This window comes from Haliotis cracherodii, unplaced genomic scaffold (assembly GCF_022045235.1).
Source record: "Haliotis cracherodii isolate W230 unplaced genomic scaffold, xgHalCrac1.p SCAF_5, whole genome shotgun sequence".
NCBI lineage: Eukaryota > Metazoa > Mollusca > Gastropoda > Lepetellida > Haliotidae > Haliotis > Haliotis cracherodii.
Window position 1 is genome coordinate 55,634,798 of NW_027266308.1, and position 19,846 is coordinate 55,654,643.

The 19,846-nt window shown below is 39.5% G+C and overlaps 1 protein-coding gene across 8 annotated transcripts in view; it reads left to right on the top strand.

Moving 5' to 3' along the window:
- Window positions 1-19,734, top strand: part of LOC139442181 (FERM domain-containing protein 8-like) — a 37,571-nt gene extending 17,837 nt beyond the window's left edge. For all 8 annotated transcript variants that reach the window (XM_071222965.1, XM_071222966.1, XM_071222967.1 and 5 more), the window contains 10 exons: window positions 691-858; window positions 1,507-1,608; window positions 2,897-2,955; window positions 5,295-5,461; window positions 7,045-7,257; window positions 8,978-9,110; window positions 11,040-11,195; window positions 12,107-12,215; window positions 13,000-13,068; window positions 14,034-19,734. In XM_071222965.1, coding sequence (XP_071079066.1) covers window positions 691-858; window positions 1,507-1,608; window positions 2,897-2,955; window positions 5,295-5,461; window positions 7,045-7,257; window positions 8,978-9,110; window positions 11,040-11,195; window positions 12,107-12,215; window positions 13,000-13,068; window positions 14,034-14,050 — 1,193 coding nt within the window. In that variant the 3' untranslated portion in view covers window positions 14,051-19,734. The remainder of the gene's footprint in view (window positions 1-690; window positions 859-1,506; window positions 1,609-2,896; window positions 2,956-5,294; window positions 5,462-7,044; window positions 7,258-8,977; window positions 9,111-11,039; window positions 11,196-12,106; window positions 12,216-12,999; window positions 13,069-14,033) is intronic.
- The last annotated feature ends 112 nt before the right edge of the window (window positions 19,735-19,846 follow it).

Sequence of the window (19,846 nt, forward strand, 5' to 3'; positions counted from 1 at the left end):
ACAGACATTTTGATAAAAGTTATCATATGAACAGATGGAAATTGAAAGGTTTCTATGTGTGTTATCAGACTGATTAAGTAGTTCAGTATTGAACCAACTATCAGTTTGTGCATCATGCAGTGACAGCTGACTTCAGTGTTTCTCCTTTCATGTAGGTTTTTTCTGCTGTTGTGCTCAAGCATTACCATAAAGAATTATGTGTTGTGTGTATATTTATAGTTACGCTGCAGGGTGTGTAAAATATAATAGCCTTATGGTCTGATGTGTGCTCCCTACAGGGGCCATGAGATTGCAGTTTGTATAGTCATTAGTGCATTACCATGTTTGATATGCAGATAGCTGGGTGTTGAATCACGAAGTTGAACACTTCAAATTACTCCATTCGTCAACGTGTTGTCAAAGTGTCGTCAAAGTCATCATTAATCTTCCTAGATTTATGTGTTTCTGTTAATTGGGCTCAGGTTGTCAGTGTCACATATGGTATTTTGATCATGAGAGGTAAGTTTTCGTTAAATTGCATACCGTTCCATTTTAAATTTAATTGCAAGTATTTTCTGTTTTATTTCAAGAAAATTATTCTTAGACCCTGTTGGTTCAATATGTATTGAACTCATGCTCTTAGAAATATGGTACTGTCATTTTCATTGGTTGTTTTGTCACTGGTTTATATTCTTTAATGTCTATTTTCAGTGGTAGACATGATCGTGTACTTGAGGGACCGAAATGGGATCTTCTACAGTTTAGAAGATGGCCATCTTGCCCAGGCGGAGGAGCTTCTGGATATGACAATGAAGGAACAGGGCTTGAGTGAGGTCGCCCGCGAGGTCTTCGCAATATGGCTCGTCTCAGAGCTTCTTGGTGGGTAGTTACAATGAGGAGCTGTAAAACAATTAGAAATGTGTCACAATATGATTGGTTGAAACTTAGAGGCATAGCCTCTGAGGAAACATCAAAATAACACACAAAAGAAACTGTACCTATGCATTGTAAAGATGATACAACACAAACTCAACAGTGAATCAGTCTATCAGGTGGACTCTCGGTAGGGAACATGATATGTGCACATAGCTGTGCAAATCAATGTACACATAGCAATGATTAACGTTTAAGTCCCTTGGGCACGCCAGAATCCCGGTTCGCCCCAATTATGTTTCTAGGTTTGTCAGCACCATACCCATGCTCTGGGTTTCACCGAAGTGTTTAATTGTGTGAGACCTGGCTCACTTCGGGCTTTCCTCCCACATTAAGCTGACACACCGTGATGTAACTGGAACACTGTTAAAAGCGACGTTAAAGCCTGCTCATTCACTCACTCACTAATGTATAAGTGGGGTGTTAGTGTTAAGTTAAATGTACATAACAGTTGCAAAAAAATCTTTAAAATTGGAGAAACTCACATAGGCCATGGAAAAATAACCTGATCTTGCATCTTTAAACAGTGACAGTTTATGTAGTTAGATACTTTTACATCTGTAGAACTGTGTATGTAAACTTTTTTATCTACAGAGATCAGATTAAAGAAAAATCATCAGCCACATCAAGTTGTGCAGAAATGGGATGAGTTGTGTGTTCTGTATACCGATGCCAAGTTGTCGGACATTGAGAAAAGTGAGTACCACAGTACAGGGTTGTTGAGAATTATGTGCAGGATTCATCTGTGCTGTGTGTGAGCTGCATCTGTGCTGTGTGTGAGCTGCATCTGTGCTGTGTGTGAGCTGCATCTGTGCTGTGTGAGCTGCATCTGAGCTGTGTGTGAGCTGCATCTGTGCTGTGTGTGAGCTGCATCTGTGCTGTGTGAGCTGCATCTGTGCTGTGTGTGAGCTGCATCTGTGCTGTGTGTGAGCTGCATCTGTGCTGTGTGTGAGCTGCATCTGTGCTGTGTGTGAGCTGCATCTGAGCTGTGTGTGAGCTGCATCTGTGCTGTGTGAGCTGCATCTGTGCTGTGTGTGAGCTGCATCTGTGCTGTGTGTGAGCTGCATCTGTGCTGTGTGTGAGCTGCATCTGAGCTGTGTGTGTGTTGTGTGTGAGCTGCATCTGAGCTGTGTGTGAGCTGCATCTGAGCTGTGTGTGTGTTGTGTGTATGTTTGATTGTCTGCTGCATCTGAACTGTGTGTGAGCTGCATCTGAGCTGTGTGTGTGTTGTGTGTAAGCTGTGTGAGCTGCATCTGTGCTGTGTGTGAGCTGCATCTGAGCTGTGTGTGTGTTGTGTGTGAGCTGTCTCTGACCTGTGTGTGTGTTGTGTGTATGTTTGATTGTCTGCTGCATCTGAGCTGTGTGTGTGTTGTGTGTAAGCTGTGTGAGCTGCATCTGAACTGTGTGTGAGCTGCATCTGAGCTGTGTGTGTGTTGTGTGTAAGCTGTGTGAGCTGCATCTGTGCTGTGTGTGAGCTGCATCTGAGCTGTGTGTGTTGTGTGTAAGCTGTGTGAGCTGTCTCTGACCTGTGTGTGTGTTGTGTGTATGTTTGATTGTCTGCTGCATCTGACCTGCTTGTGTGTTGTGTGTAAGCTGTGTGAGTTGTGTATCCTGTATATATGGCATTGCCTGTATATTATGCATATGCTTGAAGATAAGCTGGTTTAAAGTCACGTGACACACCATGCAGCATTGTTGAAGTAACACGATTGTGGATGTCATGTGTAATAACAGCAGGTAGATTGCATAGCTGGTGTCACAGCTTATCAGCAAGCTTGTCAATATAAGATGCCTCTGGCTACAGCTTATCCTATAGTGTGAACGATAAGGAAATTATGACATGAGTGTATCCTACAGATTTTGCATTAATGCTGACTCATTTCTTAAAATCAATGGGATACAAAATGACATAATTTCTATTTGACACGACTCTCGGATAGTCAGGTACATGTCTCTAGTCACTGAGACTGTTCTGTTTGTGCAGGTGAGCCAGTTCTGATGATGCAGAGAGACGTCTTCTATCCCAAGTATAAAGAAAAAACTGTGAGCAGCACCTTTCTCTACTCAAAAGAAAACCTGATTTTATGGTATTTGATGTAGAACTTTCAATTCCATTCCAAGTTGGGTGTATAGCTGCTTAATAAGTAATGAATAATGATGGCTGAGTATTCACTGATCATTTCACATGGGAAGTTACCGTGACAATATAACAGTAAGGATCATTTCACATAGGGAGTTACCATGACATTACAAGAGTAAGGATCATTTCACATCAGGAGTTACCATGACAATATAACAGTAAGGATCATTTCACATAGGGAGTTACCGTGACAATACAACAGTTAGGATCATTTCACATAGGGAGTTACCATGACAATACAACAGTAAGGATCATTTCATATAGGGAGTTACCATGATAATATAACAGTAAGGATCATTTCACATCAGGAGTTACCATGATAATATAACAGTAAGGATCATTTCACATCAGGAGTTACCATGACAATATAACAGTAAGGATCATTTAAGATAGGGAGTTACCGTGACAACATAACAGTAAGGATCATTTCACATAGGGAGTTACCGTGACAATATACCAGTAAGGATTATTTCACATAGGGAGTTACCATGACAATACAACAGTTAGGATCATTTCACATAGGAAGTTACTGTGACAACATAACAGTCAGGATCATTTCATTGGGAGTTACCATGACAATATATGCAGGTTAGATTATTTTGATGTAACTTTGTTGATAAAACAAACATAGATATATGATGTGCAATAGATTGTTTATGTCAACATAACATGCAGCATTCACACTTGATTCCGTCATGTCCATCTGGCACAAGATTATTGTATTTCTGTGAAGTGACTTTTGTCTGCAGACATTTAACAGCAAGAGTAGATTGTTAACGTTGAACAACCTACAGACAGGAACTAAAGTACTCACGGAAATGAAAAAAAACTGTTTTTTCGACCTCAGATCTTTAATAAATGCAGTTAATATACAAAATATGTAAATATTCAAACAACTAAAATAGTACTAATTGGGCCGTGGCACAAATACAGCATATCAAATGTTTTTATGCCTTTTTACACGTAAAAGTGTGTAAAAATGTGAATAAAACAGACTATTGTGAAACAGGGCATAACCAGATGTGAGTAGATCAAGGTGACTTATGACACCTTGACGACAGGTGAGAACAGGTGCTATGTTAATTTGGTCTTAGTTTTATTTTTGAATGTTGAAAGTGCCGACAAATTACCTCCTGTAAAGTACATTTTGTATTGTTCACCGAGATCAAACAAGCAAATCCAGACTAGTACTTTTCGAGTTGTTTTGTTATTTCGTGTTTACAGCTACATAACACTTTGTGTCGATTTTTAAATTGAGAAAAACAGGTTTTTTTCATTTCCGTGAGTACTTTAGTTTCAAGTTGATCATGTTGATTAACAAAGCCTGTGGCTTACTTCCTAAAACTGATGGTACAGTACATCCTGTTTTGAATAGTGAAGCTGCCTTCCATTTTGGCCACTGGTCTGAAGCTCGAATATGCCTTCTTTGATCCGGTATGGGTAAAACCTTAGACAACCTACATGTGTACTCTGACGAAACATATCTAACATACCGTATTCGACATAATAAGCGCGCTCTCAAAATTAGAAATGGGGTGCTCTTATTAGAATATTATTTTGGTGGAAAAAAACAGAATTGAAGATAAATTTTGTGGTTTATGCTGACAGCCTGAAATGTTTATATACGACATATATTTTTCCAGAATTTAATTGCCCATAATTAAGGGTGCATATAGCACACGAGTGCATATTATACACGAGTAAATAAGTCTTGTGTACATTGATCAATCGGAAGGGGTGCTACTTGGGATTATTCACTGGCTAATATATTAGCAAATATCGCCATGGGCGCTTATTAGAGCGGGGGCTTATTATGTCAAATACGGTAGCTGGAGCAAATTGGTTGAATTTGTTGGCACAGACTGAGACAGAAGTAAGATTTGGTATAAATTTCACCACTCTAAACCGGAAAATAAGAATAACCTTATGGATAATAACAGGTGTGCTAGGATTAAGATGGTGCCAGGTAAAGAAGAGAAAATGAAACAACAACAGGAAGACACTGGTTATTTCTTGGGAACGTCGCATCAACATGTATACACAAGAGTTACGTCAACTATGTATAATGTCAACTCATGTTTGAGATCATGTGGCAGTGAGGGTAATATCTGAAACAATTTAAACACCTGATGCAGAGGAAAGCTGTAGATCTGTGGATTACAGATATATAGAAACCTGGAAGAGAGATGTGACCTGTGACAGCACTGCTACATTTGTAACTTGTGGATTCTCTATGTTGCAGATTACCAATGAGGAGATCTTGTGTTTGCTGTACCACGAGGCAAAGTTCAATGTGATCGAGGGCAGGTATCCCCTCCACCCCGAGGACTATCACACCCTGGCAGGCATACAGGCCCTCATACACCTTGGCAAATATAACCCTAGGGAGCATGTGCAGGCAGAATACAGGTGTGTACAGTCAAGGAGTAGTGTGCTTTGTGTACAGGTGGGTGGGTGCAGTCAGTGAGTAGTGTACTTTGTGTACAGTCAGGGAGTAGTGTACAGGTGTGTACAGTCAGGGAGTAGTGTACAGGTGTGTACAGTCAGGGAGTAGTGTACAGGTGTTTACAGTCAGTGAGTAGTGTATTTTGTGTACAGTCAGGGAGTAGTGTACAGGTGTGTACAGTCAGGGAGTAGTGTACAGGTGTGTACAGTCAGGGAGTAGTGTACAGGTGTGTACAGTCAGGGAGTAGTGTACAGGTGTTTACAGTCAGTGAGTAGTGTATTTTGTGTACAGTCAGGGAGTAGTGTACAGGTGTGTACAGTCAGGGAGTAGTTTACTTTGTGTACAGTCAGGGAGTAGTGTACAGGTGTGTACAGTCAGGGAGTAGTGTACTTTGTGTACAGTCAGGGAGTAGTGTACAGGTGTGTACAGTCAGGGAGTAGTGTACTTTGTGTACAGTCAGGGAGTAGTGTACAGGTGTGTACAGTCAGGGAGTAGTGTACAGGTGTGTACAGTCAGGGAGTAGTGTACTTTGTGTACAGTCAGGGAGTAGTGTACAGGTGTGTACAGTCAGGGAGTAGTGTACAGGTGTGTACAGTCAGGGAGTAGTGTACAGGTATGTACAGTCAGGGAGTAGTTTACTTTGTGTACAGTCAGGGAGTAGTGTACAGGTGTGTACAGTCAGGGAGTAGTGTACTTTGTGTACAGTCAGGGAGTAGTATACAGGTGTGTACAGTCAGGGAGTAGTTTACTTTGTGTACAGTCAGGGAGTAGTGTAATTTGTGTACAGGTGTGTACAGTCAATGAGTAGTTAACTTTAGTTTTGCCACAGTTACAGTCAAGGTTAGTGAGTCAGGGACATATTACATAGTTACATACTTCGAGACAGGCCTAGCACTTGTGAATATATATATATGCCAGAGTACCCTGAGAAGTTCCAACAAAATGGCAGCTTCACTTTGGGATTCCTTACTCATGGAAGCTGATACGCTGTGCATCCGTGAGGATCTGGAGTAGAATAGGTCTTCAGCAACCAATGCTTGCCGTAAATGGCAACTGTGCTTGTCGTAAGAGGCGGCTAACAGGATCGGGTGGTCAGGCTTGCTGACTTGGTTCATGCACGTCATCGTATCCAAATTGCGTAGATTGATGCTCATGATGTCAATCACTGGATTGTCTAGTCTGGATTTTTTACAGACTGCCGTTGTATTGAGGGAATATTGCTTAGTGCAGCGTAAAACGACAAACACACAAACAAACAGACTAACAAACGTGTTGTGGTATAACTGAAATCAGACCAAGAATGTCTTTTCTGGAGATGGACATGAGAACATGGACGCAAGTCTGAATTACCGATCAGTTGAACCAAGGTTGTTCTGAGTTCCAGGAATGAAGTTTCTTATTAAGGTTTGAATTCCTATAAAGGCTGGGAGTGTGTGAACAATCAGAGGCCATGTTCTTACAGTCGAGCATATGCATGAAAAATTCATCCAATCATACTCAACGATGGAAATACATCTGCAGATGAAAGGCAACTCTATTGTTTCAGGGCAAACCTGGTCAAGTTCTACCCAGACCACATGTTCCAGAAGGAGAAGTTCCTGTTCTTCACGAGGAAAGACGAGAGTGCCAAATGCGAGGAACAGTTCATGACAGCTCATGCCCGCTTGTCCGAACAGTATGAACAACAGGACGTGCAAACAGTATTGGGCAATCTCTACCGGCAATACCTGGATATATGCTGGTCTTATCCATTCTATGGGTAAGATATGCAGGCAGTATTTATGTTGTTGCACTTCTTGGTGATGTTTGTAATTTCATTAAAGGGAAACCCTCGTCTAAACATTTTAATATCTTCATTTGGGAAATTCAGACATTCGGTAATCTTTTAGATTGACACTCATAGTAAACATTTGAGCTGACCATCAATTCCTTCTGTCCAACTTGTTGTGTCAGGGATGTGGAATGTCAGTGCCCAACTTGCCAGACTCATGTGAGACCGTTGGACCAACAAAACAATCAGCTTCAGTTGACTGCAGAGAACTTTAATATGTTGCAGACCTTTGGTCAATTTTGGATAACTGATTGGTAACAAGTACTATACATGTCTTTTAAGTGGCATTTAGAATTGATACACATAAGGAAGAGAATTTATGGATTTCAACGTCTTTATTATGAGGAATTCAATGTTTCGGAGTGCATGTATATACTTATTCCTCATCAGGTTAATATATGCTATGAAGCAATGAACATATATGTGCCTTTAAGAGCAACAAAAGTAATAAGATATATAACAATGGCGGAAACTTAACAAGGGAAGCCAACAGTTAATAACCGCTTATAGGTGATAGCAATTGACTACTGAAAGCCAGGACTAAATTATCACTGATTGGTAATAGGTAATGGACAATGGACGAACAGGAGGCAGGGGTAATTAGCACTGATAGGTAATAGAATGGAAATGGCATTGGCTCCTTGTAGTTTCCTTTATTGCCAGTTGTTGTTGTTGTTGTTGGTGGTAGACAAGACTTTGGTGGCCATACATAATGTTATGGTCTTGGTTCTTGATGATGAGTTCGGAAATAGTGGATTTTAGGTCTTTTTTTTGACAGAGGTCTGATGTTCTTTGAGTCTGGTGTTGAGGGGTCTGAGGGTTTCTCCCATGTGCTAATTACCATGGCCACCCACTTCATTTCTTTACCAAGTCAATTTGGAAATTTTAATTTTAACAAAAGAAATTCACACAGCATAAATATTCCTTCAATGGTGCTCTCATTATGGGTGTAGATGCCATGTAAAATATTGTATCAAATATTCACAACAATTTGATGATGCAGCCTTTATTATCTACATTCAGAACTGGTCATTCTTAATTCATTTTTTGGAGACCCATGAAGATCTGGGGTAGAATAGGTCTTCATCAACCCATGCTTGCCGTAAAAGGCGACTATGCTTTTTGTAAGAGGCAACTTACGAGATCGGGTGGTCAGTGTCCACGATGTGCTGAAGGGTATCTTTTGCTCATGAGACACATGACGATCCAGGTTTGAATAGGTTTTAAAGAGCCAACTATGCTTGTCGTAAGAGGCGAATAACAGGATCAGATGGTCAGGCTCGCTGACTTGCTTGATGCATGTCATCGTCTCCCAATTGCGTGGATCGATGTTCATGATGTCAATCACTGGATTGTCTGGTCCAGACTGGATTATTTACAGACCAGTCATATAGTTGGAATATTGCTGAGTGCAGCATTAAACAACAAACAAACAAACAAAACATTTTTGGTATATAGAAATCAGATATGGCCATACTCAGAATTTAGAAACCTGTACACTGATTGGCTGATTATAAAAATCACCCTACATGACTTCAAATGGAGGTGTTGAGGTATTGCATCCGATTTCAATGAAATTAGTACATAGTGCCACTGAACATATACCTAAATCTAAAGACAAGTAAGAATTTCTGTATCCTTCCTTCAGGAGTGCCTTCTTCAAAGGACAGGTGGAGACGCCTACACGCAAGTTCATGAAGATGATTAAGAGTGCACCAGATACCAAGGTGCTCGTGGCCATCAACACAGAGGGTGTGAGCATCATAGACAAAGAAAAGGAGGTGAGTGCTGCTTCCTCCGTGTCAGACACTCAACTGTCTTTGTAACCTATTTTGCTTTAGTTAACATCAAATTTCAAACTTCTGTTCTTTGGACTAACGGGATTGGATGGTCAGGCTCGCTGACTTGGTTGATGCATGTCATCGATCCCAAATGCATGGATCGATGCTCATGATATCAATCACTGGATTGTCTGTTCCAGACTCGATTATTTACAGGCCGCCATCATTTAGCTGGAATATGGCTGAGTGCGGCGTTAAAAAACAAACCAAACTAAAACCAAAACCTGCCATGTTTAAGAATATCAAGCAATAAGTTTAGCTCTGACTGAGTTTTGCTTTCCATGTGTCATGGTAGATGACACAAAAATGAGGGTTTACACATTAAATTTATGTTTGGAAACAAACTAGGGTCTCTACGACGTGATTAGCAAATACAGTTTGCACTCAGCTGTCCCTACCACGTCTTAGACAGTTTGCCTGCTCATGTAAGTTATCTCCCTTTATCAGTATTTGGCCAAGCTCCTTTCCCGCGTGACACCTTCGTTACATTCTACATAACATCGCTGCGCCCAAGGTGGGCATGGCCATTACAAGAATCATGAAATTTGCCCTCTAACCTCAAATGTAGTAATGTTTATACTTTTGTTTACGTCTTTGGGAATGCCTTTATGGTGAATTTTTAATTTTTTTATGACTGACCAGATTTCCCGGATGAATTTACCTTTTTGTTTGCTTGATCGGATTGGTTTGAGTTTGCAGACTAACGGAAAATCACCCAACTTCCCCCTTGCATTCTTATTGCAATGAAGCAGAAATTCAAATTGACAAACAAAGAAAATAATTTTGCAGTGGTAAGAGTATTCGGCGTCACGGCATCCATCACTTTTTTGTGAACATAACGGTCAGTCGGTTGCGAGTTCAACTCCAAGCATGGTTGTGGCCACCTATCACAATGGGGAGTTTTGACTGGTGGCAGCGATCGTATAGAGAGCTCCGCGAACACACTATCACTGTGAGGAGCTTGGTATTTGGCATGCTGACGCCTTTGTGAGGGCTTTAAGTATTAGGGGTAAATTGATTCAGTGCTGACTGGCTCTCTTCCATTCTTAATGTCATGGTTAGTAGAAAAAAAGGAGAAAAGTATGAACTCAGTGTGTTTCAAGAGCTGGAAAAAGGAGTGTGCACCCTCTTTTATACCAAACATTTAAACATTTGGAAGTTTATAGCAGATCATTAAGTTTGACATTTGTGTTGACATAGAACAATAATTAGGACTTGGAACCAGCTCCAACCATCACCCAGCAAGTGTTATGTAACATCAACCTCATTAAAATCAGATCTTAGTTCTCGCTACCGCTAAAACCAAGATCTGAGGACATCCCATTACAGGTCAGGTCAGACCGACCTTGCACAAACTTTGATCGACCAATGGAATGACCAATCAGAAGGCAGCTTTCTCGTGCTATACAGGACAAATTCCAAATTGGTGACTACGCTTCGAAACATATCAAACAAATTCTCTATTACAAATTTGAAACCTGAACGAAAAAAACATTCTGGAATGTCTAATAGATGGTCTAGATTGTAAGGATTCAGTTGTTAAACCCGTAATTATCGTTCGGAATACCCCACGTTAATGTTTTCGCGATTGCATGATTAGAAATCACATTCTGACTGTCACTTTCATAATCTGGTAAGCCACGCACTGATTGGTCGGATGAAAGGTCATTCTGACGTGACCCCTAATGGGATGTCTTCAGATCTTTATTTAGCGGTAGCGAGAACTAAGGTCTGATTTTAATGAGATTGAATGTAACATTAAATATTTGTTTTCCTTGCATAGGTAAACAATTAAAAAGGGTTTAAAATTAATTATTTCTATGCATTGAGTAGAGAGATGTCATGTTCCTGACTGTGCTGTTGATGTAGATCCTGCTGCTGCATGCACCGTTTGACCAGTTGCTGTGGGAGTTCCGCGAGGCCGAGTTTGATGGCGATGATGACATCATGCCCTCCCTGTTCCTGCAGTTCCTTGTCGAGGGAGAACAGGAAGTCACGAAGCTGCTACAAGTCTATTCAAGAGAGGTACTGTCTTCCTGATTTCTTTGTGCTTGTTGATTCCTATCCTCCATATTGTCTACTCTTCACGGGTTTAATATGCACCACATTTCTCCATCACACGTGAATACAAAGGACCCCTTTCTGAGGTAGAAGTGATGTGTGTCTTTTTATTAAGCTGATGAAATGAGGCCATTCTCAGGGAAGCCAAATTGGATGTTCTGGAAATACCACCAACGCCTTATATTGAATGTGTGGAGCCTGGAGCCGACAGCTGCACATATTGCATGAGAAATATTACCGTTTGTGCAATGTAATCTGAGCGTTCATTGGTTGGAGCTCGCTAGTTTCCCTCTTACAAGATCCAGACAATGACTATTTTGATGGTTAAAAATAGTGATTTCTGTGTGAAGTCTTGATGGTGTATCCTCCCTCACAATCAGAATTTCAATTCAAGATTCACAGTATAAACAGAAATCTGTTTTTGTGTCTGTTTTCTGTTTCCTGAAATTGTCTGCCACGATTTTTATAACAATAATTCACTGGATCAAGACATTATGGATGGATTCAATGATTGGAGCTCAATTCTAGTTTAGTTCTTGATGTCATTTGGGCCATGTGGGAAACAGACATCATCTCAGTATAATAAGCATAATTATCAACTGCTAAGTTGCATCAGCAAATTTGAGTCATCAGCGAACAAGATGGGTCTTGAATGACGTAAGTCTGCCAGATGAGCCCAACATTGTTTTTTATGACACTTAGCTAATTACTATAGACTGAGATGTACATACCAGAGTAGATGTGATTTGCTATGTTGTGTGTCTCATGCTCATGATGTGCTGTGTTGTGTGTGTTGTTCATGATGTGCTGTGTTGTGTGTTTCATGTTCATGATGATGCTGTGTGTTGTTCCTGATGTGCTATGTTGTATTGCAGGCTAAACTGATGAATGCATTGATCAACACTTGTGTCATGAAGAAGAAGCTGAGTAGGAAGGACGATAGTGTAGACTTTGTCGATGCGGGGCTGTTCCCTGGTAGAAATGGTGAGTACTGTAGAAGACTGTAGGCTTTGTTAGGCCAGGCTTTTTTTTATTTTTAGGATTACGGATTTTTCAGCACAAAGTCCAAGGTTGGAGGAGGGAAAAAAAAGACAGATGCATTTTTTCTTTAATGCAGAATGCCTCTGGCATACTTTATGAACATATTCTGTGCTCAAAAGACCGCCATTTGTGATGATAAAGCCCCTTGTAACAATAAAAATTCTAACAATAAAAATTCTACCACTAATTGTCAAGAGAGGCTATTCATGTTACAATGGTAAATTCATATGTGTATAATTAAAAGGTGATGATAACAATTACAATAACTGACTACCCGGCTATCGGCAGGGGAAAAAAATGGAAATCTGATTTTTGTTTTTACATTTTCCCAAAAATTAGAGTCGGCGGGTCCTTTATCCGAAAAATAAAAAAAACACCTGCACCTGGCCTTAGAAAATGGTGTAGGCTATATAGAATAGGTTGTAGGCTTTGTTAGAAGACTTTGTAGACTTTAAAGAAGATGGTGTAGGCTTTATAGAATAGGGTGTAGGCATTATAGAAGATGGTGTTGCTTTATAGAAGATAGTGTAGAGATAGTAGAAGATGGATTAGATTATAAAGAAGATGACACAGACTTGGTAGAGGATGGCGTAGAATTTAAAAAGGATGGTTCGTATGTGAGTGCATATCAATATAGAGATATGTTCCTGGGATGCATGTGTAGTGCCCTATATAACGCCACGATAGTGACACGATAGTGACATTGTACATGCTCCTGTTGTTGCAGATACCTCTCATGCCTCCAAGGTATGTAATAAGCTGGATAAGCTCTGTTTGACAACCTACACAAAGAAAGGTGAGTCCCTTGTACCATTTCCTATATGTTTGGAATACAAAACGGTCATGAGACAGATTTAACAGAAACAGATTTAACAGCTATGATGCAGTAATTCTATTGCTGAACTCATGTTAACATCATGGGTACATTATGATTTGGCAAAACCAAAGTGTCTCATTGTAGTGCAGGTCTATACTTTTCCTTACACAATTCCGAATTCAGCCATTCCTAATTTTCCCCATTTTACATCTTAGTCTTCAACCCCAGTTTAGCTGTTTGCATGTTCATGGAACCCGTGAAGATTCTGGGGTAGAAAGAGGTCTTCAGCAACCCATGCTTGCCGTTAAAGGTGACTATGCTTGTCGTAAAAGGGGACTAACGGGATTGGATGGTCAGCCTCGCTGACTTGGTTGATGCATGTCATCGATCCCAAATGCATGGATTGATGCTCATGATATCAATCACTGGATTGTCTGTTCCAGACTCGATTATTTACAGACCGCCGTCATATAGCTGGAACATTGCTGAGTGTGGCGTTAAACAACAAACCAACCAACCATGTTCATGGAATGAACTTCAACACTTTTCTTGTTGGAATTATGTACTTTCTTATTTTAGTGTCTCTGGTTGTCATCTTTCATTCACTGTTGGAAAACAAAACCATGTACAAAAAAACGTAGTCATCTTTAAAATCCGGAATTGATGAAAAACATCTTTTGTGGCGTTGGTTTGGTTCCATCAGAATGGTGGCATCGTTTGCAGTCTTTGTAAAACATTCTCTATGAATGGTAACCAACATGTATATGTATATATGTTTAGTACTTCTGGATTTAATCAATCTAAGAATTCAATAATAAATTTGATCTAAGACAATAGCCACTTAAGATTAATTCACATTGAAATGAAACAACCAGACTTCAAACATAATGGCCTGAAAAGCTATTGGTGTTTTATTGGGTTGACATCCTGTTCTGTGTTCTCAGGTGAATGCATAGACTGAGTCAACAGCAGCGCCATCTGCACAGAACGTCTCAGGGGAGGTAATCTCAAGTGCTACACTATGTGACTCCAGCAGAGCAACCACAGGATCAACCGGTACACACACTGAAGAATAACCTGGACAGACCCATATTCAGTCTGTGGGTCTGCCTAGATTAGATTGTGTCATCCTGGCTAACCCCATCCATATTTTTCATCCATAGATCAGGTTGTGTTAATCTTTACAGACTTGCATTCAGTCTGTGGGCCTATCCCAGTGCATAGAGCAGGTCTTGTTGACCTGGACAGACCCACTTGCAGTCTAACCCTGTGCATATTGCATGTCTTGTTGACCTGGACAGACAAACATTCACTTTGTGGGTCTGTCTCAGTGCATATAGCAGGTCTTGTTGACCTGGACAGACCCACATTCAGTCTGTATGTCTAACCCTGTGCATAGAGCAAGTGGTGTAGACCTGGAAAGACCCCATATTTGGTCTGTAGGTCTAACCCTGTGCATATAGCAGGTCTTGTTGACCTGGTCAGACCCACATACAGTTTTTAGGTTTAATCATTTGAAGTTGTGTTCACCTGTTGAAGGTCTATTGTTTTGACCTGGGAAGTTCAAGCCAACTGTGTGATGTCCATGTGCAGTGTGATACTATCTAGCAAGGACAAATACAGAGTCAACATGAGTCTCCCCCTTGCATGAGCTACTGCTTGTACCTATTCTGTGACATCTTCCCGAGGCAAGGGTGTTAACTGACTATAAAAGTCCAGTTTCCGCCCTTACCGAACTAGGCTGGAATTCCTGGGCTCGATCGTTGCGCCAACAGTGGTTATTACGAGTTATGTCCCTTTTAAGACTGTCCTATGGACCAATCAGATTCCACCTCTCGTATCACTTGCATTTGTTCCACACAAAATGGCGGCGCCTAGTCAAGACGATGTGATCAATAATCAAGATCTATATCTGGATCTTACTTCGCGAAGTGCATCAAACCACGTGAGAACCTTGATTAAAAAAACGTGAAAAGACTTGGAAAATATCTGTTGACAATGAGTTGGCAGTGCAGATGCTTTGCAAATCCTGCAATCGACCTAAATCTGCACGACAGTTTAGTAACCGGATTTCGATTTCGGTGTGCGATTTTGTTTGAACTATGCATAGACTCGTTAGTCCAGCCACAATGTAACTCCATAATACCAGCCTAGTTCGGCAAGGTTGGAAACTGGACTTTTATAGGAAGATGATTCTGTAAGGACAAGTCACACAACATGGTTATTCTCCAATGTGTTTACCACTAATAAATTGGACCATTAATTGCTCGGACGCACTTCATTGACATTGTGATATTGTGATGGACTGAAAGTGACATTCTTGAAACTTGTTGTGAATTGAAAGCAGAACAGGAACTGCAAGTAAGACATTTCAATGGCACATATTTGCAATATGTATTATTTTGCCATTATTAAATATTACATATCATGTCACTGTACTTTTAAATTTCAAGTGTTTTATCAGATGTTTTTTTGTGTATATACTGAGCAATGTTATATTTCCTCTCAGCTTCTCCGGGATATCCAGATAAATGTTTATTTATTGGAGTAATATCATCCTCGATGGTCTAGTGCAGTATATCTCCATTCTGTTATGGTAAATACCATGGACGTTTTCACTGTTCCATTCAAATAATATGATGCTAATAATAGTCATCTGGTCACATTACACTCATGGGTGAAATTCTTTGCTAAGGCTAAAAAAAATAAAAGTCTTGGCTCTCAGGCACCGCCTGCATCATGATTAAGTCTGACGCTAGTTCCGTTTTTATTTCCATTTTTAAAAAAAATTTAAAAAACTTATACTTGAAAACTATGCAATCCAGTAGCATGCAGTTACTTCCCTTTACATGCATACTGATTTACTGTGCATCTTGTGTTATGGTCATGGCGGCAGTAAGAGTTTGTATGCTTCTTTATGTAGAGAGTCCCGTTCCCATTTTGATGGTACACAACTGTTTATTTGGTTAAATACTAGTAATAGTAAGCCAAAAAACAAAACCTCTGCCCGCCCACACTACTTTTTCAAGAGTCATTGCCTGAGAACCAATTCTTTTATTTTTTTAAGCCTAAGTTAGTGATAAGGGAGATGAGGTGAGGACATCACTTTTGAAATGAAGCTTTGGTGATGAATGGTTCCAGGGTATTTATCATAGTAGATTTAATACCCTGGATAATTGCGATGGTGTATCATATTCGACGTAATTAGAAATAGGGGGCTCTTATTAGAATATTATTTTGGTGGAAAAAACAGAGTTGAAAGATAAATTTTGTGGTTTATGCTGACGGTCTGAACTGTTTATATACAACAGATATAGTTTTCCAGAATTTAATTGCCCATAATTAAGGGTGCATATAACACACGCGTGCATATTATACACGAATAAGTAAGTCATGTGTACATTGATCAATCGGAAGGGGTGCTAATTGGGATTGTTCACTTGCCAATATATTAGCAAATATCGCCTTGGGCACTTATTAGAATGGGGCGATTATTACGTCGAATACGGTAATGTGTCCTTCATTGTGAAATATGAAGAGATCATAGAAGCTGGAGTGTGCAATGGAGAGACTGTTGTCTAATGTCAAAAATGTAAATTCAAAGCTATGTGATATGATCATGAATCAGTGATTCCTATTCAAGTTCTGCAGTACGTGCCCTGAGGTAGGATGTTTGATGTAGTCAGTGTGAGCTATAATCATGATTATCAGGGTCAGATTTAGCTGATTCCAGATATAACAAAGATCATAATCCCACAGCTGCACATCAACAGTGTGAACGTCTTGTTTCTTGAACCATGCTAGTATTATTAGTTAAGACATACATATCAGTTTATAAATTTTAGATATTTGTACAGGTCATTTTTGTGATTTTATCAGTTCCAACTTACCATGACAAATAATGTTATTTTATATATCCATGTTGTAGGTGTGTGTAGTTTCATTTGCTAAGGTTGATACTGCAACATGTGAACGTGCAGCAACTGTCAGTATGATTGATATGTACTCATATACTATATGCATCATTATTGAGGGGTCATGCTGATAAAAAGATTTTAAAGTATTAAAAGAAGGTCGCTTTTTCAGCTTCCAAGAATGCAGTTAAGTTTCATCTAAAGTGAATAATTTCATACCCACATTGACTGTTATTCTTTATGTATGTGCAAGGACTAAACCGCTTGTTGCATTCAGACTTGTGTGTCGGGTAGCTTTTTTCATCACCTTCAATGTTTTCACTGTTAATAATAGTTGTTGTCCATTTTTCCAGTTTCCTAAAAGCATCCATACAGTGTGATATAGGCCTAAATAACTTGTATGTCACCTACTCAGACCTATTGACTCTTATTGGAATATTTTCATGTTTGACATCCAACATACCAAGGTGACCCTTCAATAATAATGCTGAGTGTATTTTCCTAAAGACTTACTACATTGTTCTTACATGATATCTGTTTATTTATGAATAGAAATATCAAATGTCCAATCAGAATCAATACAGTTATGTGATTCTTTTTAATTCAGAGATAGATGTTTCATCGTCTCATGTTTCAAATTGTTCCATGTGACAGGTTACCATGGTTATCTGACTAACACAATTTGTTGTATGGAAACCACTTTCTCAAGAGGAATGTTGCATGTGGTCCCACTGATTTTCTGTAATGGTTTTGTTTATTTTCCTACTTTTTGTTGCTCATCCCCACCACAAAGTTATTTTAACCTTGTAACAAAATTCATTTTGATTCTGCAGAACATTCCAGTTAAATTTTTTTTTTTTTATTATATTTGTTTAAGTTCATTTGTATTCTGAGTCATTTCCTCACCACCAATGTAAAACAAATGGAAATATAGAAGTTAGTTTTGTTTTGATAAGTTTATATATTTTAGAGTCAATTGATGTAGCCACGAGACAACTTGAGATTAAACTGGACTGACAGTGCAATGTGAACTTGCAATATAAAGATCCTGCAATATGATCTGTGTTAAAGTCTTGGACACAACAATTATAATATTAAAATCAACAAAATACTTTCCATATTAACAAGAAATGCCAGAAACCTATGATTGTGGGTTTGAATCCCAGTTCGCCCCGATTATGTTTCAAGGTTTGTTAGCACCATACACCATGCTCGTGGGTTGCATCAAAGTGGTAAATGTCTGAGACCTGCATCATTTTGGGCTTTCCTCCCACATTAAGCTTGACACGTGCGATATAACTGGAAGACTGTAAAAAGTGGCATTAAACCCAACTAACTCAAACGGTTTGATGGTCAGACTTCTGTTGCAGACACTGACAGAAATCTGATATGCAGACACTTGTTCCATAGTGATCTTTGCCATAACTCCAATACTATCATGTAACTGTTATGATAACTGCAGCACCAGGGTGGATTGGTGGATCTTGGCCCTGAGAATGAAAACAACTTGTGAAACGATACTTATAGATAGAGAATGAAACCTTAAGATTGAGTTGAGTATCATAGTGTTCAAACATAACTTCCTCAGAACATAGATTTAATAGCTGTAGCACTAAGATTGCTTTGTGGCTTTGTGGATTATAACAACTTGTGAAACGATACATTCAGATTCAATGTTGTATTATTGAGTTGAATATTGCAGTGCACTGACCCTCAGTTTGACATGACAGCCTTTCTGCACATCAATGATGATTTTGTTTATCATCGTCATTGTCGAGGGGCATGGGTGGCCCAGTCGTCTAAGGCGCCGTGATTCGCTGTGCAGAGTTGCGTCCCTTGGGCACGCCAGAAACCTATGATTGTGGGTTCGATTCCCAGTTCGCCCCGATTATGTTTAGAGGTTTGTCAGCACCATACCCGTGCTCATGGGTTTCACCAGAGTGGTAAACGTCTGAGACCTGCATCACTTTGGGCTTTCCTCCCACATTAAGCTGACACGCCGTGATATGACTGGAATACTGTTAAAAGCGGCGTTAAACCCAACTCACTCGTCATTGTTGAAAAATAATGAATGTTTATTGGGCCCTCATCATGATGCTTATGGTACAAATAAAGATTAAGGGGGTCTCCAGATTCAAATACGATAGGAACAAACCTCCAGGACCCCAGGACCCAATATTTCCAATCCAGATATATTTCAGCCAGACAGTCAGACTTGCTGGTCAATAACTTGCCAGTCAAATACTACAGGGGATAATAATTTGTGCTCATTTTATAAGTGTGTCATTTGTGAATTCTGTTGCTTTATTTTATTAACAAAATCCACAACAAAATCAGCCAAATCATTGGACATGCATGTTTTAAGAATGGACTGTCTGAGACAAAAACAGCCAGTCTCTGATGGTCGAGCAGGCAGGTACTTTAAACACTGCAGTGTCCCATTAACACAAAACGGATCATTTGGTTCCACCCCTAGTGTTATGTAGAAAAAGGGTTGGTCATGACAATCTGTCTTGCCTGAATGCTTGTATACAAAATAATGTATCTTGATCTGATCTCTCCCCCATGCTCACATGTGTATCCTGCAATATTTACCTACGTTTTTGTTTGCTTTACTTACCATGTGTGTCGTGTAAATATTACTTGTTATTTATGTTTTGTATATAACCTTAATGTGAAAACAATAGTTTTGTATATCTTATTTGTATATATGTAAATCTCACAGAAATCAATAAACAATTAGTACAGTTATATTTTTCTGTTCATTTATGATATGATCACAGCTGATTTTCTATGAAGATGATATGGAGCTCCATGATAAAGTTGGTCAATGAGACTGTTGG